This window comes from Carlito syrichta, unplaced genomic scaffold, assembly GCF_000164805.1.
Source record: "Carlito syrichta isolate Samal-C Ts95f unplaced genomic scaffold, Tarsius_syrichta-2.0.1 Scaffold312190, whole genome shotgun sequence".
Classification (NCBI taxonomy): Eukaryota; Metazoa; Chordata; class Mammalia; order Primates; family Tarsiidae; genus Carlito; species Carlito syrichta.
In genome coordinates, this window is record NW_007256286.1 from 596,824 (window position 1) to 623,285 (window position 26,462).

Genomic DNA, 26,462 nt, shown 5'->3' on the forward strand with positions numbered 1-26,462 from the left:
CCCCCGCCCCCTGCCCAACCAGGTGATGGCTTATCATAGATGCTAACAAGAAAATTACTAGAATACAGTATAATAACCAAAACACTTCGAATAGCTATAAATTGAAAACTACAAATATTCATCAGCAATAGAATGCATAAGCAAGCCTGTAGTCAGTCCTGCAGTGAAATGCTGCTCAGCAATAAAAGGGAACACACTGCTGATATACACAGTGTCATAGAAGAATCTCAAAAACTTTATGTTCAGTGCAAAAAAAAAAATTACACAAAAGAGTAAATAGAAAGTAAATATGAAGTTCTAGAACAGGCAGAACTAATCTGTGATGGGAAAAAGATCTGAACAGTGGTTGCCACTGAGGGAAGGGGATAGGAATTGACTGGGAAGAAGACCGAGGGGGCTTCCTGTAGAGATGGTAATATTCTAATATTCAAATCATATGTATTTAAGTTTCATAGCTACCTGTACTTTTCAAAACTCTTAAAATGGTAAACATAAGATTTGTATACTTTTAAAATGTAAGTTTTATCTCAAAAGAAAAAAATAACCTGAACAGATACTGAGCTCTGGTTAATAATATGCATGCTGAAGTATTTAGGGAGAAAAGTACAGATAGATGTTGAAATGCATCAAAAAAAGGTATGAATTGAAAGATGGCTGAATAAGGGAATAGGTAAATATGTGATCATGCAATTGCCATAAAAATTGAATGGTAAAGCCTAGGTGATTAATATTTGGGTGTTCCCTATAAATTTGTTTAAACTTTTCTGTATCTTTAAATACTTTCATTATAAATTACTATGGGAGAACAGGCAAATCAAGAAAGAATACAATAATCATGAAAATATTCTTTTTTTATTTTAAAGATGTGGGGTTGCAGTTCCGGATTAGATACACAAATGGTCACTGTGAAAATACTCTTATGATGGACAGCTTGTCACAAACTAGTATCGGAAGAAAGTAGACCATTGTACATACAGCCCATATACACAGATGGCCATGTTTGAGTCCACAGCATGTGTTTGTTTTTGTTTTATTTTAAATGAGCTTTTTTTAAAACTAAGGAGAGTTTACATAAAAATTCTAGATTTCTACCTGCTTATTTTAAAAAGGATTTGAAAACAAAACAATCAATAGAATAGAATAGACATTCAAAGTAGATACATACTGGTATGGAAATTTTGCATTTGATAAAGGCAGCATTTCAAATCAGGAGAAGAGATATATCATTCAAAAACACATTGGACAACTAACTATCCATTTGAGGTGAAATGATTTTAATTTTAAATGTAGAAAACTATTACTAGTCGATCAGTAATTAGTGTGGCTTTATCTAAATGGTTTTAACTGGAGACTTAAACTAGTGGAACAGCTTGTGCCTCAAATCATATGATTCCAACAAGTCCTACAATGTACTGGAAAGAAAAATATATATACTTGGAGTCAATAAGATCTAGGCTTAAATCTTTTTGTACTTATTACTCAGACTTTTTGCAGGATACAAAACTACTCTGAGCCTTAGTTTCCTCAGCAGTTCATCAATACTTCAATATAAAGTGAAATAAAATAAAATAATTTTATTTTAAAATTAAATACAGCATTGCTGTGAGGAATGGATGAGATTATGTTGTATAAAACTTTTGTTCAACTTCTGCCTAGAAGTGAGTGTTCAATAATTTCTTAGTAAAGAAAGTGGAAGAAACAGTGAGATCTCCCACAACTCTGAGGGAGTGGCCCAGAGCAGATGTTTGTTTGAGAAGGATGAGAAAATTCCTTGACTTCTATTTCCATCAACACTTATTGAGAGTATACTGCATGCCATGTATCATGTTGGGCACTAGAACAATAAAAATTAAGATAGAAGAGATTACTACTTTAAAAAATCTTGAGTAGGAATATCAAATTTTATAAGAAAGGAATGCAGGTAGTAAGGATTTTACTATATTTGACAGTTCTCATAATATTGTTATTCTCTCTAAGGAAACATTTTCCAGTATGCTACACTATCTTGTGCTAGTTAAAGGAAACATGTTGTAGAAGCAATTTCCTAAGAAAAATGAATAGCTCAGTTTGGCTACAACCATTTCTCAGGGTAGCTATTAAGAGAGAATGCATTACAGAGATGAAAAACTCATGAAATTGCTAAGTAGTGGGTGAAATGGTGCTTAATAAGTTTTTTTATGTACCCCTCTTACTTTTCCACTTAAATGTTTTTTGCTAGTTATTAGCATTTGCTTGGGCTTAGTTTAGGAAATCATTTGTTTTCACTAAATGAAGTTATGGAGTTCCTAGGTCAGTTTTGCTATCATTTGGCAAACAAGATAATACAAACTATTTTTTTCAGCAATTTTCCATTAATACTCTAGTGAAGACTAATGCATTTGAATTGGAAAAACCCTTGTGAGTTATCCCACAGCCTGGGCTTAATGCACTATATGTAACTGATCTGTCGTATTGGTATTATTGATATAACTAAAATTTTGGTTCTGGTATTTACCAAAATTGAGGAAAATGTAAATTGTATGCCATATGAAATTTGGTTTTATGTTTTACCTAATGTCCACCTGCTTAGTATCTATATTAATCCATTTGCCATGGCAAAAACATTCCAGCATGGCACCTATCTCATTATTTTTAGTAAAGAAATTGATGTAGAAATGTTGCATCTTCTGCTGAGCATTCTCTATAATGAAATGTTCTTTGGTAGATACTGTCAATAAAGAGAATTCTTCTTTTATCTTTTTTATTTCTTTCTTTTTTTTTCTTTTTTCTTTTTTTTTTTAGTTTGCTGGAAACCATGTCTCATTATACAGATGAGCCCAGATTTACCATAGAGCAGATAGATCTGCTTCAGCGCCTTCGGCGTACGGGAATGACTAAACATGAAATTCTGCATGCCTTGGAAACTTTGGACCGTCTTGATCAAGAGCATAGTGACAAGTTTGGAAGAAGGTCCAGCTATGGAGGAAGTTCATATGGGAACAGTACCAACAATGTCCCAGCATCTTCCTCTACAGCTACAGCTTCCACACAGACCCAGCATTCGGGAATGTCCCCATCACCTAGCAACAGTTATGATACCTCCCCACAGCCTTGCACTACCAATCAGAATGGGAGGGAGAATAATGAGCGATTGTCCACATCCAATGGAAAGATGTCACCAACTCGCTACCATGTAAACAGCATGGGTCAGAGGTCATACAGTTTTGAAGCCTCAGAAGAGGACCTAGATGTAGATGATAAAGTGGAGGAATTAATGAGGTTAGTTACTTTGCTTATACAGAGTCCCCAAAATGTCTGTGTTCTTAGAGTGTTTTTAAGTAATAAGCTGTATTGCAGCTGCTTACCTACAAGAACTGTGATTTTTTTTCCCCCCTCCCTCCTTTGGAGATGAAAGAAAAAAAATTTACATTTTATGTTTTTAATTTAAATTTTATCTTCTCTACTCAGCCCTTTCTTTTTGCTACTTGATAAGCCTTTTCCATTCTCTCTGTTTATCGGGTAGCCTTCTCTTCATGGCTCTAATAGCTCATTTCTGTCTAACAGAACATTCTAAATCCTTAAATCTATTGTAAGTACTTTTTTTAAGGGAAAAGATAATTTTATCTTGATACAGAATATGTGCACTCTTAATTTTTTCTCTCCAGCATTCCAATCAAAAAACTAATATTGGGCACCTATTCTATAGAAAGTGTTTTTTAGGAAGGAAAATAGACATAATTTCTGCCCCTAAGAAACTAAAGTTCTAATTTTAGCAGGAGATGCTACACACATGTATACACACACATGCGCGTGTGCATGCGCACACACACATGTAATCTATAATAAGATAGAAGTAAGCACTTAATGTTTTAGAAACTGTAAAAAGAAGTTCACTTTTAACATAGGTAACTAGGAATGGCATCACACCAGACCTGGGACATTTGGAGGGTCACAACCATGTGTTTTCCACTGTTTTGCCTCCAGGATTTAGAACTCATTGTAAGGGGCTAATATGCTAAATGAATGGGTGAATCTGACCTAATCTTAAAGAAGAGCCTTTGTTTTGAAATACAGGAACTTTACTTAAAACTAAGGGAATAGTAGAGGGTAAGAAAAACAAGGCATGCCTTTAGACTGATCAAGATTACAGATGTTTAGACTTTGGTAATAAGAATAATATATTAGGAGACAATCTAGACTTTGGATGACTTCGAGTTCTATACTAAATAGTTTAGAGTTACTTTTGTTGGAATTAAGAAGTTTTTACACGTCTTTAGGAATAGAGTTGATAAAAGCGTTGTTTTCAGTAGATTTTCACTACTGTAGAGAGCCTGCCAATGAATTAGTTACAGTAGATAATGAAACGGCAGCAAGAATTTGTCAGAGATAAAAACGAGACCTGTAATTATCATTAGAATTCCTCCCTCAAGATTTTAAAATTTCAAGATAGAATAATGATGACTTAATATTGCCACAAGGAAAATTCATCCAGTAGTACTACAATGATGAAATATCCTAAACAAATGACCTGTTCTGAACTTATTTTTCGAGTAGAACTGCATTAAACGAAATTCTGAGCTACATGGACTATTGTATCTAGATTCCAGTGTAATATCTGCAATGATAGTTTCATACAGCAGTCACAGTCACCGTTAATAAGCTTTTAAATCTTAAAAATGTAAGTGATCAATTTGGCTTTGAATTCCTTTTCACTTGTTAAAGCAGGTGACCAAAGTCCAGATGTTACTTTTGAATTTAACACTGTTAAGATTAAGAGGGGACAACCATCTGGGCAAATAAAAGTTACTTCACTCTTTGACATATAACAAGATTAGCTTTTAATTATTCTGAATAGGGAAGATATCATCCCTTAAAAAAGGATGCTAGCCTGTTTTTTGTAGTTGGTGCTGTTAATCAGTTTTGATAAGCTTTTGACATAACAGCTTATTCCTAAATGTGTATAAGACTAATTAGAAGTGTGGGAAAACCTTCTTTTTAACAGAAGTCTCCAGAAGACTGACCAGACTAAGTTCTAAAAATTTGACTTTCAACTCATAGGTCAGCATAATGTTTTAATTCAACTATATCCTCAAAATAACCCGAAAACCTATTTAGTAGTGACTAGGATTTGTAATTAAATTCCATGATTACACCCTTCACGGCTCACATGAAATATATACAGTTTATTATCAAATTAATTTACATACTTCCACATGTCACATCATTAGCACAGTTGATCTTCTTCCCTTTCTCTGCTGCTTTCTTAGAATTGCTTCTCTGGGGTTCTTTGGTCAGCTAGAGGTTCCCAGTCGGCCCTCTAGCTCTCTCTGGTCCTCTGCCATGACTCGCCCTTCCACTCCTGCACTCCGGCTTCCTGACGGGGTGCCCCCCCTCACTTTTCTCAAGTGTGCAGATGATAACACCCACCGTAGGCCAGAGGGGAAAGTTTATTGAAAGATGTTCTCACTTGTAATCCTTACAACCATGCTGTAAGGTTGATTAGAGAAACTAAGATTCACAAAAGTTAAATAATTTACCCAGAACTTAAATGTTAAGTGGCAGAGCCTAAATTATAGCCCGTGTTTTTATTATATGTTGCTAGTATGTGTTACCTCTGTAAATTTTCATGTTCTATAGATTTTTTTAAAAACTCAGGAAAGGTGGTTAGTATAACTCAAGACAAAGTATGAATGGCCTTAATGGACTTGCCACTGCCCACCCCAATATTTGCTATTTCAAATCAATGACTTACTCACCATAAACTTTTATTTGGTGAAAGTGAACGAGATTGTTTGAGCATTGAACCTTTTTTGAGTATTCAGTGCCCACTTGGGGAGGTACTGCCCTTGCCGATCACTCAGCACTATGCTCATACTCTAGTGGGGTGGAACTGGTGGTCTCTGGTAGGGAGCATGGGTATCTGAATGCCTTCCTGCCTCTTTTCTCGTGTTTGCTCACATTCCTCAACCTCCAGAGCTCTCAAACATAAGATATTTGAATAACATCTCATAATTTATTGACTCTACAAATTTAACCTTTTAATTTCAAGGTACATGATGGGCAATTTTTTACAGAACTTCAACAAGTTATAACGATATACCTGATCAACTTGTTAAGAAATAGTGAGAAAATAACTGCCACTTTTTCCATTTTTGAGTTAAATGATTTTTTTTTTAAAGGCAAACTAGCATGTGAATTCTCAACAGTTTATTGAATATAGCATTTTAGGAAGTTCTTCAAAGCTAAGAATACAGGCCTATTTCACATTTTAATATTTTTAAAAATGCATCTATTAATATATGTTATAGGGGTTTATGTCTATATACACATCAGCTAATATGATAGCATACATCTAAAGTGTATCACTTTTATTATGTATATATTATGAAATCAATTCAAATGAGGCTTATCAGAATGAGTAAATGATGCTATATATTAAAGATGTTATTTTTATCTACCCATGTACTAAATTTTATGAGTATATTAGTATTTTGTGCAAAATTTTGAGACTTTCTTCCAAGTTGGTTATCTATAGGTCTGACAATAGAATATTTACTTGTATTGGTAGGATATCTGTGTTCTATAGATAATAAAATGAAATGGTCATAACATCCATGTTGTTGGTACATATATAGTAGCTTTTCTTTCTGAGTTATCTTTTAAATTTTTAAATTTATGCTTTGCTTTTTTTCCTTGGGTGGAAATTTATGGGGGTAGATTTTTATTCAAGCATGAAAGAAATTTGTATGTAATTGTATTTTTCCAACTGTGAAATAATCTATCTTGGTAAGTATTGTTTCATCTCTGGAAGTCTTTGAGATAGATAACTACCTTTAAGAAGGCCTAAAGAATGTGCAGAAAATATGGAAGATTTTAAAGTATATCATTTTTAAACATGTGGTCGTTAGTGTTCTTTGTTCTAGAAAAGGAAGCAGTGTTATGTTGAACTATGATAAATAATTCCTTTCTGATTTGGGAAGGTTAAATATATTTCAGCATATAAATTTAAAGCTGTTTTATAAATTATCTAGATCAGGTTTTCTTTTTCATAACCTTTTATCTTCAACTACAGATTTGTTCATTCATTGAACAAATTAAGTCCTATTATATGCAAACTCCACAATGAATAAGGCACAATCTTTATGCTAAAGGACTTTACAGGGTAGTGGGAGAGATAAGACAAGATTATGAACAACTGTAATACAAAATACCTTGTAATAGCATTTGAGTACTATAATTGAAATGTTAAAGTTAGCCGTTGGAAGAAGGGGTCCTTTTTAGCTGTGAAGATCAGGAAGAACATCTCTGAGTAGATGACAGTTAAATTGTGTCTTAATAAAAGGTGATTCCTCAAAGAGACATTTCTGATGAATTAATCCAGGTATTAAGAAAGGTCTATAGTTAACAGTGGAAAGTTTAGCACGTTATAAAAATAATGGCAATGGAGAGTGGAAAGGAAGAATTTCATCCTGATATGAAAATCACCCAGATGAATCTAGTTTGGCAATGATTCGTAAAGGTAGTAGAGTACATAACATGGACCTCAAGTGGTTAGATGCAAATCAGGTGGTGATTTACCTTGGAAGAAAGCTATTGAATCAAAGAAAAAGTCAGCCTACTCTTCACTTAGTTCAACAAGAGTTGAGGGTTGGAAATCTTGAAGAGTATGGAATTTTATAAGAGAAGGGAGGAAGAGGGGATTCATTCTTTTTGAGGAGGTTGTCTAATTGCAAAGGGAGAGAGGAAGTAAGGGTAAGAGAAGATGAGAAAATTAGATTTGGAATAATGAAGTTTTCACATTAACAAACTGGTGATTTCACAGGGTGCAATGAGAACTGTAGGAGAGGCAGGTCTTAAAGAAGCTGAATGAGAGGAAAATGAGGGGGAATAGATGAAAGTTTAAAGAACAAAGCTAACCTAGTAGAAGGGGACTTTTTAAAATAAGAGAATTGAACACAATGAAAATTGAGTGCTGTTACTAGTTTGAAAATACGAGGTAAAACCAACTAAATGACACATCATTGCTTATGTCTAAATTGACTTTATAGAACTTTTCTCATGGCACCTTAAAGTACCTGTTACAGATATTTATTTCAGTCTTATATAGTTATAGAAGACCATTTGTTTCTTTTCTTGGGATCTTTTCTGAAGTTTTATAAAATAGTGGATAGTGGTTATGTAGTATTTTTACAACTAAAACATTGTTACATTGCAGATTTTTTTTTTTCATTTGTTATACTCACAAGCATGTATACACATTTAAATATTTAATTTCACTGCTTGGAGAAAAAATTTAAAAGCCATGTGAAAAGGGGTATTAATGTTCTCATTTTACCAGATGATGAAACCAGAGTACAGTTTTGTTAAGTCACTTTTCCACATATACTCCTATCTTGTAAGTCTTACGGTTTTCTCTTGAAAAAACTTTTCTCTGATGAGGCAATGAAGAGTTTTTTTTATTTTTAACTCATTATAGGTACTTAGAAACTTGCCAAATATCTAAAAATATAGTCTATGAGAGGGTGAGTGAATTACTGCTGTTTTGCAGACTTTGGGGATTCCTTCTACCTTATGCAGACCTTAATAATATGATGCTGCAAAGCTATGAATAATATATAAACTGGATATTTCCTATTGGAATAATTGAGTGTTTTCTCCTCTATATGATTTAGTGTCTACTCTAGATGAATTTGATTTAAAATAATTTGATTTAAACTTCAATCAGTAGTCAAAAAAATGCCATTTAATCATTTTTGCCCACAAAAGCACATTTTAAAATTTCACCTGAATATTCTCCTAAATTCAGTTTCATTTTTGCAGATCATTCTATATATTGAAATGCAATACTTTATTTAAAAATTTTCAGATTAGTTTTGTAGTTACATGAAAAGCCAAATGAGTTGGTTGTTTTTTTATAAGCCAATTGAAATAGATGCTGCTGGTTATCTCTTGCCCACTAATTATTCCTCTTTGCTCTACGTCACCTGCATTTTAATCAGCAATTATTTTAACTTTAAAATATATTTCTGGTGCCTTTTTCTTTTATATGTATAATTTTTAAATAACATAATGCATATTTTTCAAAGAAATATTTCAAATATAGACAAGTGTTTTAGGAGGAATCTTGCTAGTATCTAGATCAGAATCTAGATGAGTATGAAGAATTTTAAATATTTCATTAGGTAGCTGATTATTTTTTTCCTTTAGGAATCTTTCTAATTAGCATTTCCAACTAATAGATCAGTAATATACTGTAGAGCTACAGACTGACAACTCAAAACTATCACCTTTTTATTTATTTATTTTTTCAGAATTCCCCAAAGGAGGCATAGAATCCACCAACAGAGTGTATAATCCCTCTTCATCAAGGAACTAAAATGCTTGATCTTAGTTAATTGACAACTGATTCTTTTTTGATAGAATAACTTTTTCAAATAATGTGCAGAGATTCATGAGCCCCCATACAATTCGTGGTACTTCACAAAATGATTTGTTAGGGTTTTGTGATTCCTTTGTCTCAGATCAGGGGTCAGCAAGTCCGTAAAGGGCTAGATAGTAAATATTTTCGACTTTGTGGTCAAGAAGCAAAATTGTGGATATAGTGTAGATACTTATGTACAAGAGCAAAAACAAATGGCCATAAATTTTTATTGACAGTTTAATGTAGAGTAATAATAAATAAGTGCAATTTTTAAAAAAGACAATCCTACTCATGAGAAGATTGAAATTTTGGAGAGGAGTGATAATATTTTGCTTACTTCTTGCTTAGTGTTAGCATTCCCTGTCAGCAAGTAGATTGCAAATGTCCATCTGCGAAAACAGTTCTTAGCTTATAGGTTGTATAAAAACAGGTGGCAGGCCAGAGTTAGCCTATGAACCATAATTTGCTGACCTCTATGTTAGATAATAAGTTACCATAATTGTGTGTTACTTTTGAGTTTGAACAGAAAACAGTGCTCTATTTATGCAATACTTCTGGAGATAAAGACTTAAAAGAGAAATTGGTCCGTTTTAAGGGTGTGAGCATAAATTTTGTTTAAGTGTTCTATTCTCATCAAGAAATAGAGGTCAGCCGGGCTCGGTGGCTCAACCTGTAATCCCATGCCTTGGGAAGCTGAGGTGAGTGAATTGCCTGAGCCCGCGGGTTCAAGACCCGCCTGGGCAACTTGGCGAGACCTCATCTCTACAATAAATGAAAAATCAGCCGGGCGTGGTAGCGCGTGCCTGTAGTTCCAGCTACTTGGAAGGTTGAGGTGGAAGGATTGCCGGAGCCCAGCAGGTCGAGGCTGCGGTGGCCGGGAGTGGCCACTGCACTCCTGTCTGGGCGACAGAGTGAGACTCCAACTCAGAAAAAAAAAAAAAAAGAAAGAAATAGAGGCCTTGCCACTCATTGTCATTCTCTTGAATGTTTATGGTCTTATGAAAATTTGTTGGGTTTTAAATAAGCAAAAATTATTAGCAGGCATCTTAGTGGAGGAAAAATTGGATCTATAATGTAGCCCCAAGGACATAGAATATAGTGTAGTTTTTAGGATGTAGTATCCTTATATGTCATAGGAAATATTGAATATCTTTTTAATATTAAAATGTTGTATTCAACCTATCCTACTTAAAGTGAATTTTTTTGTTTACACAGGAAAAAGAAGGCAGGATAAAGGACAAGGTTTTGCTTAACATGGCTCATATTTTTACAGTTGTGAGAATGAGGATGTTTTCTTTTTCCTTACCATTTTAAAGCTTTTCAAAGGAACATTATTTATGCAGTTGTGTAGTTAACATGTAAACCCACAATCTACTCACAACTGATGTTTGTTGTTGTTGCTTTTTATTTTTCTAGGATTTCTGTCTGTGTAAGATAGATTCATTCCCCAGTAATGAAACTTTGTATATACCATATGACAGCCTTGTTCCTAATGTGAATTATACAGAGCATGCGATTAACCGTCCTCTGGTATGAGACTTATATCTACCGTGGTCTTCACTAAAGCGTCTGTCTGATGGTGTGATGTTTTAGAATTTGAATATTTGGTGTTTCTTGTAGTTTCATATTTTCACATAAGTTTGGTCTGTTTACCTTTTATTTTTATGTCCTTTCTTTCTGTGTTCTCCCCACCTCTCTGCTTCACCTTTCTTTTAGCAAAGATGAGGATTTCTACCTTCAACATACATTGTTGGTCTTGTCTTCTGTTTTTGTTAGGAGGGACAGCAGTGTGATAAAAGAGGAAATCAAAGCCTTTCTTGCCAATCGGAGGATTTCCCAAGCAGTTGTTGCACAGGTAACAGGTAAGAGCTGAAGAGCCCTTTATTCTGGAATCGTGTCTGATCTCTGCCTTCTGGTGCAGATGTTGGAATATTGCTTGCATTTCTGCATTGCAGTGCAGATCTGTCAACTTAGGCATAATAATGTATGCCTGTGATTTAAAACCCATTGTCTCTGATATTACCTAACTTCTCCAGTGATTTTTTTAAACTTGTGCCTAGTAAGTTTTATAGCATTTGTAATAAGAACAAAATACCCTACTTTATGACTTAAAAAGATTTCTCTAGTTTTCTTTTAATTGTAACAGAGCTTATGACACATGCACATTAAGTAGCTATCTACATTACGTATTTTTAAAAGCTCTGTAGTCCTCCAAATATAGTCTTTGATTTTACCAGTTAAAAAATAATTCGTGAGGGTAAGGAAAGTTATATTTTTTTAACTTCTTTTCTGTATGTCAAAGCCTTCCTCAAAACATACTGAGAAGATAAGCGTCACCATTGTCTTCTCTTTGTTCTTTATATCCCATCGCATTATCCACCCCCACCCGAGCCCCATCCTTAGTATGTGGTGTATATGTGTTATTCTCTATTCAGATTGCATTTTTTATGAAGTTCTTAAATTTGGGGGCAGTATGTCTTTTTTTTTGTTAATATGTGGGCTTCCTTTCTTGGATCTCAATAATTTATAAAACCCTTAAATATTAATTGTGCCTTAGTCATTGGAGGAACCAGCTATTCTTTTGACTACATCTTGCAGTTGCTCCATTGTTGTAGTGTGTGTGTGTGTGTGTGTGTGTGTGTGTGTGTGTGTGTGTGTGTAAATTTTCCCCTCCTTTTATCAACATTCTACTAGCAGGCTATGCAAACTGAACTTTTTAGCCTCTGTGCCTCAGTTATCTGATTTTTACAGTGAAATGCTTGGATCTGATATTCGAAAGGACCTTCCAATTTTAAGATATTATTTCTATTCTCTAGGCATTGATACATAGTGAATCTAATTTACCTAAAAGTTTGTTATTGACTATTAATTTTGTTAAAAATGAACTTCAAATTTTAAGTCTTAAATTTCACACCAAGTATCTAAGGTCAACCAATCTTTTCTAATGTGTGTGTGTAATATGTTACACTAGTAATATATTTTATAAATGACACTTCTGTTCATGGCAAAAGACTTTATTTAAAGACATGTCCTATATAGAAGTCATATAGCAAAGGACAGTGTGAATTTAATTGTTGTAGTCTTTAGGTGTTTTTCAATAGAATATTTAAAATAAATTGTTAACCTTTATCTTCAAGGACTAAGTTTATGATGCTTAAAGCTATAAAAGGGCAAATTAAGCAGGTTTTGCTGAAACGCATTGATGTGAACCATTAAAAGATGGATGTTGTCTCTTAGTATTTATACTTCAGCCTCCATGACTAGAAACAATAGTATCCTCTAGCTTGCCATCCTAAGGAAAAAAAGATAAAATTACAGTGTTACAGAATAGCATTACAAAGTTGATTTTTTTTTCAAGTGGCAGTACTTCTTAGTATGTTGAATACCCTGAGTCTTGAATCATCTTGGACTTTTAAAATAGCCTTGAAACCCATCCAACATTGATGCAAATCATAGTAAAATATCTTTTCAAAGTACATTTTAGGCATATCTGTAAGCATTAGATATACCATAATGGGTTAAACGTAGTACATTAGATATAGTATTGCCTCTTTGGAAACGGAAGCTGAACGATGTGTTTTTGCATCTTGCTTCTCAAAATATAGTCCATGGAACAGTAGTATTGACATCTCTTGGGAGCTTGTTAGAATTGGAAAAATACTGAATACCACCCCAAACCTGCTGAAACAGAATTTACATTTTACCCAGAAGCTCAGGTGATTTAGTTTTGAGAACTATAATACTAAAATACTGGTAAGCTTCCCTGACATTAACTTCAGCAGATCGGCATTGCTTCACATTGCCTCACTTGTCGCGATCATGATGCCATCACCATGATGCCATCATCATGATGTCATCACCATGATGTCATTTACTGTTTTTGAAAGCAAGGGTTGAAAATCTCTTATACCTTCATTATCTGTTGTATCCCATGGACCTTCCTTTTGTTACCGTAATTATGGGATCTGTTAAAAGCGTCTTTCCTCATTTCAGCTTCCAATTTGTTCTTCTTCCTCTTCATTTCTACTTTAAAAGTTAGGGCTCATCATCCCTGGATCAGTTCTCTTTGATGGTTATCCACTGTCTAAGAAATGAAATTCCTTATGATCTGACTCCAGTCTCCTTTTTCAATACCGTCTTCTATTCAGTGTGCCCCCATTGGAGTCCCATTGCTTGCCTTTTCCAGAATCCCACTTACTTGGATGCATTCAGATTGTTGGTTGTTCCTAGGATACCTTTCACCTGTTCATCCCAGCCGAACCAGTTTCTACTTATTGGGATTATCTCAGTTGTCTTCATCCTAACTTCTTTGACCACTCTACTTAACCCATGCAGTCCTCTCTTTTTTTCTGAAATTACACTTAGTTCACCTCCCTGAGGTTTAGTTCTCATATCAGTTATGCATTTTAGAGTAATGTTCTTCAAGGACAGTGACATTTTCTTATACATCCTTAATGAGTCTAGCATTATGTATGCACTCAGAATATTCCATGCTTATCTAGCTGCCTTTTGGTGTAAAAGGAGAAAAGATGATGCTAACACAAGCTATATGTATGGAAAATTGTCCCGTGTGACTGTTCAGTGTAGTTCCCTCTTCAGAAATTATATATATATATATAATTTATACATATTATATAACTATATATACCAGGGTGCCAAAAAAATGTATACACATTTTAAGAGATGTTGTCTATGTATTACTTTTATTTATTTATTTTTTTGAGTCGGAGTCTCAATTTGTCGCCCAGGCTGGAGTGTAGTGGCATGCTGTTCACGGCCACTGCAGCCTTGACCTGCTGGGCTCTGACGAGCCTTCTGTCTCAGCCTTCTGAGTATCTGGAACTACAGGCATGCACCACCATGCTCAGCTAATGTTTTGATTTATTGTAGAGATGAGGTCTTGCCATGTTGCCCAGGCTGGTCTCGAACCCGCAGGCTCAGGCAATCTTCTTGCCTCCATCTCCCAAAGTGCTGGGTCTTCAGGCGTGAGCCCAGCCTGTATTACTTCTAGTTTGTTGTAATCAGAAGTGTCTGGGTGCTAATAGTAACCACTTTGAGCACCTCTTGTAATTGCAGAAGCCAAGTCAAGAGTGACTTGTATTCATCTTTTGTTACCAGTATATATTGTTACAACTTTAATACAGTTTTTCCTTTCTTAAAATGTGTGTACGTTTTTTGGTCACCCTCTGTATTTTATGTGTGTGTGTGTGTGTGTGTGTGTATTTTTGTTTTTTGAGTCAAGATCTTACTCGTACTCTGTCACTCAGGCTGGAGTGCCGGGGCGTGATCATGACACCACAGCCTCGACTGCCTGTGCTCAGGTGATCCTCCTGCCTCAGACTCCCAGAGTGCTGGGATTACAGGCCTGAGCAACTATGCTTGCTCCAGAAATAGCGATTTACTTGGCTGACAAATACCGCATGAGTTTTCGCCTGACGGGATTGGTGCTCCCCCTTGGGCTGTGTTGCTTCCATAAGGCCAACGGAACAAGGATGATTGATGACTGGATCGGCTGCTTGTCCTCGTGGCCAGCCTGCCGAACTTCTGTGTTTCCCAAGGGTCATCAGTTTGGTTGCATTTTTCACTCAGTCTGTTCAGCCATCAAGCTAACCCTTGGGACAAGGCTCTTCGCTGCAGAGAGGCGTCCAGCTAGAGAGTCGCAATTTAGTGAGAACATCATAAAGCCCGGCTCTCACCATTGGTCCACCTAAGGCAGAGTGAGCCTAAGTGAGGAAACCTTCTGGTCACCCAGATATTACGCCCTAGAGTGCCTGGTCAGTGTACAGACACATTTCTCTGTCTTTTTAATTTTTTTTTAGTCAGAGTCTCACGCCGTCATCTAAGCTGGAGTGCCGTGACATACTCACAACCACCACAGAGCCTCGACCCGCTAAGTTTAGGCGATCCTTTCGCCTCAGCCTTCCAAGTACCTAGAACCACAGGTGCATGCCACCACACCTCGCTAATCTTTTGATTTATTATAGAGATGAGGTCTCACCAAGTTGCCCGGGCTGATCTCAAACCCCTGGTCTCAGGCAGTCCTCTCACCTCGGCCTCCCAAAGTGCTGGGATTACAGACGTGAGCCTCCACGCCTGGCTACATTTCTCTGTCTTTAAACAAATTAGTCAAGTGTATCTTCGAAGATTATCTGCTTGATGAAATCTACCCCCAAATAAAGTTTAGGATGTGGTACTCCAAAATCTTGTCATGTAACAGCTTCTCTTAACGTCAGAAGTTAAGTTCAGCTCTAATATGTGCAATAAGTCAACCTTGAGATAAAAATTAGAACGAGTGGGGCATGACAAAATAAAGTGCTAAATACAAAAGTGTAATGAGGTACAAAATTATAACACATGTGCTTGTTTCAGAAACAAATACCAAAGTTTCTTTTTATAGGATTTCTATAATAAGATAAACAAGAAGTTCATGGGTGGGGTCTATATAAATAATATCCTACTGATAGGAAAAATGACAGTATAAACAGGATATAATAACAGTGCCTGCTGAATTCCCAGCAGGTTATTTGTAGCTTCTTTCACAGTCACAGCTGCTCCCACCAGGGTGGGTTTTTACCTCAGTAAGAGGTCAGCCAAGATTCTAAATCTCACTAACAATGGTGAGGTGATGAGCATAGTCTTTGCTTTAGTAATAAACACATGTATTTTGTATTCACTTTCAGGGTAAAATGTTTTCTTAAGCTGTTTAGGAATGCTTAAAACATAATTTTTTTAATGACCTCTGGGCAAAATCAGGCATGCAGAATAAATGAGTAAATGGGCAGAACTTGATGAGTACTTATCAGGCAAAGAAATATACTAATTGGATTTATGTTCTCCAAAGAAATAAATATATGGAAGAAGAAAAAACACTTAGCATCTCTGAATTTGAAGACATTTATCACAACTTAGTTTTCTTGAATCATAGTAGTATGATTGGGAAAGCAACAGAATACTAAGCTTCTAGTCTTTTTGCCATTAAATAAATGGTTTTGTGACACAGTCCTATTTTCCTTATTTATTTATAAGATGAGGAACTTTGACCAAATAGGTTCTTTCTTAGTTCATTTAGCTGGCTGCTGTAACAAATGCCATAAACTGGATAGCGTATAAACATTAGAAATGTATTTCTCACACTTCTGGAGACTGGGACATGCAAGGTCAAGGCAAATGCAGTATCTGGTGAGAGACTGCTTTCTGACTCATAGGCTGTGCCCTGTCATGGTGTCTTCACATGGTAGAAGAGGTAAGATGTCTCTCTTGGGCCTCTTTTATTATGGCACTAATCCTGTTCATGAGGGTTCCGCCCACATAACCTCATCACCTCCCAAAGATTCTACCTTCTGATGCAATCACCTTGAAGATAAGGATTTCAGCATATGAATTTCAGAGGGACTTAAATATTCAACCATAGCAGTTTCTAAGTATTTTTTCCAGTTGTTAGAGTCTGTTCTATTTTTAAACTGTAAGTACATTTAACAGGTATGCATCTTATCTGTATCTGGTGATTCTTATTTCCAAAATGTAAGAATTTGTGTAAAGACAACTTCTGAACTGGTTTTAGAAATGTTCAAACAGTATTCAATTCATTTCCATTTTTTTCTTTAAAAGGAAGGATAAAAACACTATGTATTCTATTTAATTGTGATATTTTGTTTACAAAGGTGAATATATATTGATCTTCTCTGTAATCAGAGAACTTCATACCAGATATTAAAAACCAAACTTGTGTCTAAATACACTTTTAAAAAAAAAACAGAAACACCTCATTTTCTAGAGCAGATTAGGTTTGCAGCAAATTGAGCAGAAAGTACAGAGATTTCCCATCTACTGCTTGTCCAACCTCCCATATACAGCCCTCCCCAACTATCACCATCCAGCACTAATTGGTACCTTTGTTACAGTTGATGAACCCACATGGACACATCATTATCACACAAAGTCTGAAGTCTACCTTAGGGTTTACTCTTGGTGTTGCACAGTCTATGGGGTTTGGACAAGTGTTTAATGACATTATCCACCATTATAGTATCACACAGAATAGTTTCACTGCCCTAAAAATCCTTTATGCTTTGCCTACTTACCCATCCCCAACCCCTCTCAACCACTCATCTTTTTACTGTATCCATGGTTTTGCCTTTTCCAGAGTGTCATTTAGTTAAAATCATACAGTATGGGGCTTCAGATTGGCTTCTTTCACTCAGTATTATGCATGTAAGTTTCCTCTATGTCTCTTCATTGTTTCATAGCTCATTTCCTTTTTGCGCCGAATAACATCCCATTGTCTGAATGTGCCACAATTTATTTATCTATTCACCTTCTGGAGGACATCTTGGTTGCTTCCAAGTTTTGGCAATTGTGAATAAAGTTGCTATAAACAAGTATTATTTATATCTACATTAGAAGAGCAAAGTTGATAGAGTGTAAATCATAGGCTAGGAATTGTCCTATTGTAATCCGGCCAGATATCATCATTTTACTCATTTAACAAGATTTTATCAGTTCCACCCTAATGGATTTATCCAGCTTTGTAGATCTCCATTTTTTTTTTCGATCTTCAATTTATTTACTTTTTTTTTTTTAGTTGGAATCTCAGTCCATCACCCAGGCTGGAGTGCAGTGGCACAGTCATGGCCACCCCAGCGTCGACCTGCTGGCCTCCAGCGAGGGCTCACCAAGTTGCCCGGACTGGTCTTGAACCCATGGGCTCAAGCAAGCCACTCACCTTGGACTCCCAAATTGCCAAGCGATTGGGGGTTTTCTTTTGTTTTGTAGCCTCAGGAGAATTAGAACAGATGCTCTGTGGTTTAAAAAATTCTTACTTTTTATCTTCTTCAATTTGTTGGAAAACTATTTTCTTGTAAACATAATACGTGAAGTTTTGTTTTTCTCTCCATAGGAAAAAACCAACTCCTTTCATATCTAAATTCCCAGATCTTCTCACTTTGTTGACAGATAGGTGAGAAATTGGAATAAAATAATTTCAGAGAATACTTTTGTTGTTAGAAAGTCAGCTGTCTACAATTATTGAAATTTATTGTCCTGCAAGGGCTTTCATCATTCCAAATCCAAAGTATAGGACTGTGCATTCTTTTTTTTTTTTTTGAGTTGGAGTCTTACTCGGTCGCCCAGACTAGACTGCAGTGGCCGCTCCCGGCCACCGCAACCTCGCCTACTGGGCTCCGGCGATCCTTCCGCCTCAGCCTTCCGAGTAGCCGGAATTACAGGCATGTGCTACCACGCCCAGCTGATTTTTTGATTTATTGTAGAGATGAGGTCTCGCTGCCCAGGCGGGTCTCGAACCCGCGGGCTCAGGCAATCCACTCACCTCAGCCTCCCAAAGGCGCGGGATTACAGGCTGAACCAGCGAGCCCGGCTAGGACTGTACATTCTTAGTGTAAACATTAAGAAAGTTGGTTGTCAGTTATAAATTGGGATCATTCTCTTCCACCTATACTCAAAGCAGAAACTTCTTTTTAATTTTAGAGTTGTGGGATACATAAGAGGATTTGCTACCTAAGTAAGGTTTATGCAGGTGAAGTTTGACCTTCTAGCAAGCCCCGTCTCTCTCTGTTCCCCTGGTAGTGCACACGGTAGCCGATCGTTAAGGTTCTGTACCCCTTATCCCCCATTCCTCCCTTCCTCCTTTAGTGATACCCAGTGTTTGTTGTTCTCATCTTTGTGCTCACATGGAGAATGTTTAGGGCCCACTTATGAGTGAGAACATGCAGTATTCAATTTTTTGTTTCTGTGATAGTTCACTTAGAATGGTCTCCAGCTACAGCATCCATGTTGCTGCAAGTGACATGATTTTGTTGTTCTTTATGGCTGCATTGTATTCCACTATGCACTTTCTTTAGTATACCGTCAGTGGACATCTTGGTTGGTTCCATGTTTTTGCTGTTGTGAATAGTGCTACAATGAACATGCCTCTGCAGGTGTCTTTTTGGTACAGCGAGTTATGTTCCTCTGGTATATTCCCCAAAGTGGTATTCCTGGATCAAATGGTAGCTCAATTTATATTCTTTAATAAAACACTACACTGCTTTCCACAAGGGTTGAATTAGCTTACATCCCCACCAGCAGTGCAGAAGTGTTTCCTTTTCTCCACAGCCTCACCAACACCTGTGGTTTTTTGACTTTGTAATGATAGCCATCCTGACTGGTGTGAGGTGGTATCTCATGGTAATTTTGATTTGCATTTCTCTGATGATTAATGAAATCAAGCATTTTTTCATCTGTTGTTTAGCTGCTTGAATGTCTTCCTTTGACAAGTATCTGTTCATGGCCTTTGCCCACTTTTTAAAAAAAACTTACGTATTTCCTGTAGAGTTATGAGGTACATGTGAGGATTTATTGCCTAAGTAGGCTGCATGCAGGTGAAATTTGGGCTTCTAGGTGGCCCTCATCTCCCCTGGCTAGTGGATCAGATACCCTTTGTGTTGTCACGTGCCCCTCACTCCCTTCCCACCCGCCCTGTCCTTGTAGTGCCCGGCAACTGCCATCCCACCTTTGTGCTAATGTGACTTGTGATCAGGACCCACTTATGAGTGAGAGCATGTGGTATTCAGTTCTTTGTTTCTGTGACAGTTCACTTTGCCCACTTTGTAATGGGCCTCTTGTTGTTGTTTTTGTTTTTGTCAGTTTGTCTGAATTCCGTGCAGGTTCTGGATGTGGGCCTTTGTCGGACGCGTAGCTGGCAGATGTTTTTCCCATCCCTCGGGGTGTCTCTTGACTCTCTTGATGGTTTCTTTTGCTGTCCAAAAACGTTTTTGCTTGATAAGGTCTCACCTGTCAATTTTAGATTTTGCTGCATTCACTTTTGAGGACTTGGCATAAATTCATTGCCTACTCCGATGTCCAGGAGTTTTCTTCTAAGATTCTTTTATTTTTTGAGTGAGAGTCTCACTCGGTCGCCCAGACTGAAGTGCAGTGGCCGCTCCTGGCCACCGCAGCCTCGACCTGCTGGGCTCCGGCGATCCTGCCGCCTCAGCCTTCTGAGTAGCCGGAATTACAGGCATGTGCTACCACGCCCGGCTGATTTTTTGATTTATTGTAGAGATGAGGTCTCGCCAAGTTGCCCAGGTGGGTCTCGAACCCGCAGGCTCGGGCAATCCACTCACCTCAGCCTCCCAAAGGCGCGGGATTACAGGCTGAGCCACCGAGCCCAGCTTCTAAGATTCTTATACTTTGAGATTTCACATTTAAGTCCTTGATATGTTTTGAGTTAATGTTTGCACATAGTGATAAGTAGGAGTTCCAGATTCATTCTTCTGCATGTAGTTAGCTGGTTTTCCCAGCACTATTTGCTAAATATGGTTTCCTTTCTCCAGTGTTTGTTTGTTTGTGTCAGCTTTGTGAAAGATGAGTTGGTTGAAGGTTCGTGGTTTTTTTTCCAGATTCTTTCTCCTGTTCAATTGGTCTGTATGTCTAATTTTGTACCAATACCATGATGTCTTGGTTACTATAGCTTTGTAGTAAAGTCTGGATGTGTGATGTCTCCAGCTTTGTTCTGTTTGCTGAGGATTGCTTTAGATATTTGGACTCTTTTTTGCTTCCATATGAATTTCTGTGTTGTTTAGAAATTGTAGTTTTAAAAAATGTATTCTCCCACCAACCTTGACAGTGACTTATAAAGGTTAGACACAGATATGGTTTCTTCCCCCATTCAGCCACTAGCATTTTTGTTTCTCTCCAGTTCTTGTTTCCTAAGATTATAGAGAAAAGCTTGTATGTAAGGTGTACTATTCCTTTGACTATTGTGTGAAATATTTCTTACCCAACATAATTAAAATTTTTGTCTTTAAAAAACCGACAGGAATAAATGCCAAAAATAGGAAGTAATGCCCTATAAGAAAGTCAGAAGGTATGTCTGTGTGATGAAATGCAAAATCTGAAGTTCACCTGTAGTTCATGTCAGTCTTCAGCCAATATTTAAATAACTTCCTGTAGAAGGCGACTCTGAAGAGAAAAAAAAAATGCCAGTTTTTGTTTTTGTTTTTTGGTAAACCCTAGATACAGTCCTTTAATGCACTATGAAATTATCCTGTTAACGCTTGAAGTTTTACTCAAGGATAAATCTTAAAAGGATTCAGCATCAGTTGCTACACATAATTTGATCTGTTGGGAAGATGTAGTTTTAGTAGTATGTAGTTACTGAATCTAGTTTGGCAAGGAACTGAAGCTTGAACTAACCAAACTACAACTGGATGAAGGCCTTGATATCTGAAAGGCCAATACAATTTTGAAACTATTGTTCAAATTATTTTGGTTTATAAGAAAGCTTTAAGGCTGGGCATGGTGGCTCACGACTAGTGGCTCACGACTATAATCTCAGCACTTTGGGAGGCCAAGGTAAGAGGATTGCCTGAGCCAATGGGTTTGAGACCAGCCTGAGCAACATGGCGAGACCTCATCTCTACAATAAATAAATTTTAAAAAATTAGCCAGGCAAGATGGCATGTGCCTATAGTTCCAGCTACTTGGAAGGCTGAGGCAGAAGGATTGCCTGAGCTGGCAAGTCCAAGCTACAGTCGCTGTGAGCCTACTACTGCACTCCAGCCTGAGCCGACAGAGTGAGACTCCAACTCAAAAAGACAAAAAACCAAAAAAAGAAAGCTTTAATATCAGAATGTGTCAACTTCAGCTAAATTTGACTATATCATTTGATCCTTACAAAATAAACTTTGAGGTATGCAGGAGAAATTGGTTTTTTTTTTCTTGGTTTTTAATCACCTTTACTGAAGTAAAATTTACATAAGAGTATTGTTCTCTGAGTTGTACCAAACTTATGAAGTAGTGTAACCATTACCAAAATCAAGATACAGAACATATTTAGTAGTCCAACAAGTTCTCACATTCCTATTTGCAGTCAGATAATTTCTTCCACCCCCAGCCCTGGCAACCACTCACCTGCATTCTCAGTATCATTTTTCTTTTTTTTTAATTTTGTGGGAATAGAATCGTACAAAACATACCTTTTGTGTCTGGCTTTCATGTAGCATGATGTCTTTGATATTCGTTAGTGTTGTTACGTGTATCATTAGTTTGTAACTTTTAAATGCTGAATACTATTCTGCTGAATGGATATAACAAAATTAGTTCATTCATTAATCAGTAGAAGGACATTTGGATTGTTTCCAGGGTTTGGCTGTTATGAACTAAGCTATTATGAACATTTGTCTGCAAATGTTTGTGTGGGTATATTTTTTCATTTCCCAGAAGTAAAAATACCTACGAGTGGTATTGTGGGGTTCTTGGTAAATAAATGTTTAACTTTTCGAGAAACTGCCAAACCATTTTTCAACATGGCTACCCCATGTTGCATTTCCACCAGGGAAGAATGAATGTTCTGATTACTCTGCAGTCTCTTTAGTGCTTGGCGTTTGTACTTTTCTTCATGTTTAGTCATTCTAGTGCCTTTATAAGAGTACCTAACTCTGGTTTTATTTTGTATTTTACTAATGCCTGATTAAGTTGGGCATCTTTTTATGTGAACATCAGCTATTTATGTATCTTCTTAGGTGACATATCAGTCATTTACCTGGTATTTTTTAATTGGGTTTTTTCCCTTCTGTGAGAGCTCTTTGAATATTCTGAGTACAAGTTCTTAAATATATGGTAAACATATATCCTAGTCTGAGGCTATGTTTTCACTTTCTTATGTTATCTGTCAAAGAACAAATGTTTTTAATTTCAATGCAGTTATATTTGTTACTTTTTTCTTTTATGGTTCTTGCTTTTTGTGTCCTGTCCTAGAAAATTTGCCTAAAGAAAGTCTCAGAGATTTTCTTGTGTTTTCTTCTTTCTTCTAGAAGATTTATAGTTTTAGCTCTTACATTAGGTCCATTTCAAATTAATTTTTATATAAGTATAAAGTAAAGGTTGAGGTTTTTAAAAAAATATGTAGATTTAATTGTTGGAGCACCATTTGTTGAAAAGTCTAGTCTTTCCCCAATTAATTACCTTGGTACCCCTGTGAAAAATTATTTGAACATATATATGAGGTCTATTTCTGGGTTGTCTATTCTGTTCCATTGATCTTTTTTACTATCCTTATACCAGTACAAACTGGAAGTTATTGTAGACTTGTAGTTAGTCTTGAAATCAGAAAACAGAATTCCTTCCAACATTTTCAAAATTACTATTGACATTCTAAGTCTCTTGTATTTTTATATACATTTTAAAATCAGCTTTTCAGTATCTACACAAAAGCACATATGTAGTGAAATTGGAGTTGTGTTGAATATATGAATTAATCTGACATTAGGAATTTATATCTTACTCTTATTGATTCCTAGTCCCTGATCATTGTTTGACGTCACTTCACTTGTATAGGTCTTTTTTACTTTTTCACAATCATGCTAGTAGTTTTCTGTGTACAAGTCTTACACATATTTTCTTAAATTCTTCTCTAAATATTTCATATTTTTGTTAACATTATATTAATACTATTCTTAATTTTAGTGTCCTATTTCTTGTATCATAGAACAATTGATTTTGATGTATTGACCGTCTGTTGAACTTGCTGAACTCAATTATCTTTTCTGGTAGCTCTTTAATAATATAAGTTCAGCCAGGCTTGGTGGCTCAGCCTGTAATCCCAGCACTTTGGGAGGCCGAGACGAATGGATTGCCTGAGTCTGCAGGTTTGAGACCAGCCTGGACGGGCAACTTGGTGAGACCTGGTTTCTACAATAAATTTGAAAAAATTAGCCGGACATGGTAGTGCATGCCTGTAGTCCCTGCTACTTGGAAGGCTGAGGCAGAAGGATCACCAAAGCCCAGCAGGTCAACTGGGCTGCACTCCAGTCTGGGCAATGGGGTGAGACTCCAACTAAAAAATGTGTGTGTGTGTGTGTGTGTGTGTGTATATATATATATATAAGTTCTTGGGATTTTCTACACAGACAATCATGTTATCTGTGAATAGAAATAATTTTCTTCCTTTTCACTGCGTTTTTCTTCTTCTACTTCTTCTTCTCCTTCCCCTTCTTCTCCTTTCTTCCATCTCCTCCTCCTCCTTTGTAAATATGAGAATCTTGTTATGTTGCCCAGGCTGATCTCAAACTTCCGGCTTCAAGTGATCCTCCCACATCAGCCTCCCATAGTGCTGGAATTACAGGCATGAGCTATCACGCCTGGCCTTTTTTTTGCCTTATTGCACTGACTAGGATCATCAATTCAATCTCTAATACTGTAGAGGAGGGCTGAGAGCAGACATCCTTGCCTCATTCCCAATCTTTGGGAGCAAGCATTAAGTCTTTCACCACTAAGTATGATCTGAAAAGCTATAGGCTTTTCATAGATTCCCGTGAAGTTTTCTTCTGTTTATAATTCCCAACTGTTTTTACCATGAATGAATGTTGTGTTTTTTCAAATGCTCTTTCTGCATCTATTGAGACGACCACTTGGCTTTTCTTTCGTAATTTTGTTAATATGGTAAATCACATTGATTAGTAGTCTTGGAAAAACCCCACAAAGTCATGATATGTTATCTATTTTATATCATTTGATCTAAATTGCTGATATTTTCTTAAGGATTGTTGAGTCTGTGTTCATGAGAGGTGTTCTTCTGGATTTATATTTTGTTTTGTTTCTATTCTTGTAATGTCCTTGTATAGTTTTGTTATCATAATAATGTTGACTTCATAAGGTAAATTGGAAGATAGTTCCTCCTATTGTATTTTCTAGAAGAGTTAATACAGGCTTGGTATTATTTCTTCCTTAATTTTTTTACGACTGTGCATTTTTAAAATTATAGTAGATTTTAAAAATTATGCTGGTTATGACCTACTATCTAGATCTAATCCTGTACCCTGTACTCTGTTCTGAAATCAGCAGAAGAGATATTTTCTCTTGTCAGTTGCCTAAAACAACAGGATTACTCACCACTAACCAAATTGAGTTAGCTTTAGATACAACAATGACCCTTGCCTTGTGTCCTTATCATATATATCATAGTATAGTTTTTGCTTGCTAAGCCATGAGATTTTGCTTCCTATAGTAGTTTTTAAAAAATTGAAGGACCTATTGCTAGGTTTCCCAAACAGGTCCATGGATGATACCATCTTGGTTTTTTAACACATTGATTTTTAAAGTACATGTCCAATATAATATTGCCCCAGGTTAGTTGTCATTGTGTCCTTGTTCTTAATGAGAAACATAGGAAAGAGTTCTTAGAAACATTTTTTTCATGGGTCAGCATCTCACTCTGTTACCCAGGCTGGAATGCAGCGGCACAATCATGGTGTCCACAGTCTCCACCAATCAGCTGGGCTCAGATGATCATTCTATCTCAGCCTTCCAAGTAGCTGGAATTACAGGTGCACAGCACCATGCCCAGCTGTTTATTTATTTATTTATTTATTGTACAGACGAGGTCTCTCCATGTTGCCCAGGCTGGGCCGTACTCCCTCTCTTGCCTCACAAAGTGTTGGGATTGCAGGCATGAGCCACCACACCCGGCCTTAGAAACATTCTTAATGTGATCTTTCACTTAATGTCTCGAGCCATTTTAAGAACTGAAAATAAACTATTTTCTTGAAAGTGTTTTTTTCCTTTCACAATTTTTAACATGTTGTCCTTTGCTCCCAAGCCCTTCCATTGCTAAACAGTTTTTGAAGGACAGTTATTACCAGTGTGTCTTGATTTTTTTCCAGGAGATAAAAAGTGTCTTTGAAATGTTTGAACATGCTATTTGTTAAAGTAATTATTATTGTGAATAATAATATTTAAGAAAAAGAAATCTTTTAAACCTTTTTTGACCATTTTTTTTTTCTATCTTTAGTTCAGCTTTATCGTTATGGTAAGTCTCCACCGGGACAGCATTTGGCTCTCTAAGCGAGTTATAGATGACTCTGCTTTTTATTAGTGTGCATCCTCTTAGCTAAACCTCTTTTTTTGGAGAGTTTTTATTTTTAGCTATAATTTATCTAACACTTATCAAGTGCTGGATGCAGTGCTGTGTTATGTATTTGAGAAACAGGTGTTAACTTCCTCAGTTACAGATGAGAAAACTGAGGCTAAAGGAAACTGACTCATTTGCCCATAGTCATACAAGTAA

At 36.4% G+C, this 26,462-nt stretch overlaps 1 protein-coding gene across 4 annotated transcripts in view; it reads left to right on the top strand.

The window, feature by feature from the left end:
- Positions 1–26,462, top strand: part of HMBOX1 (homeobox containing 1) — a 192,316-nt gene that overhangs the window by 87,585 nt on the left and 78,269 nt on the right. For all 4 annotated transcript variants that reach the window (XM_021718413.1, XM_021718411.1, XM_021718412.1 and 1 more), the window contains exons 3-4: positions 2,782–3,258; positions 11,177–11,262. In XM_021718413.1, coding sequence (XP_021574088.1) covers positions 2,782–3,258; positions 11,177–11,262 — 563 coding nt within the window. The remainder of the gene's footprint in view (positions 1–2,781; positions 3,259–11,176; positions 11,263–26,462) is intronic.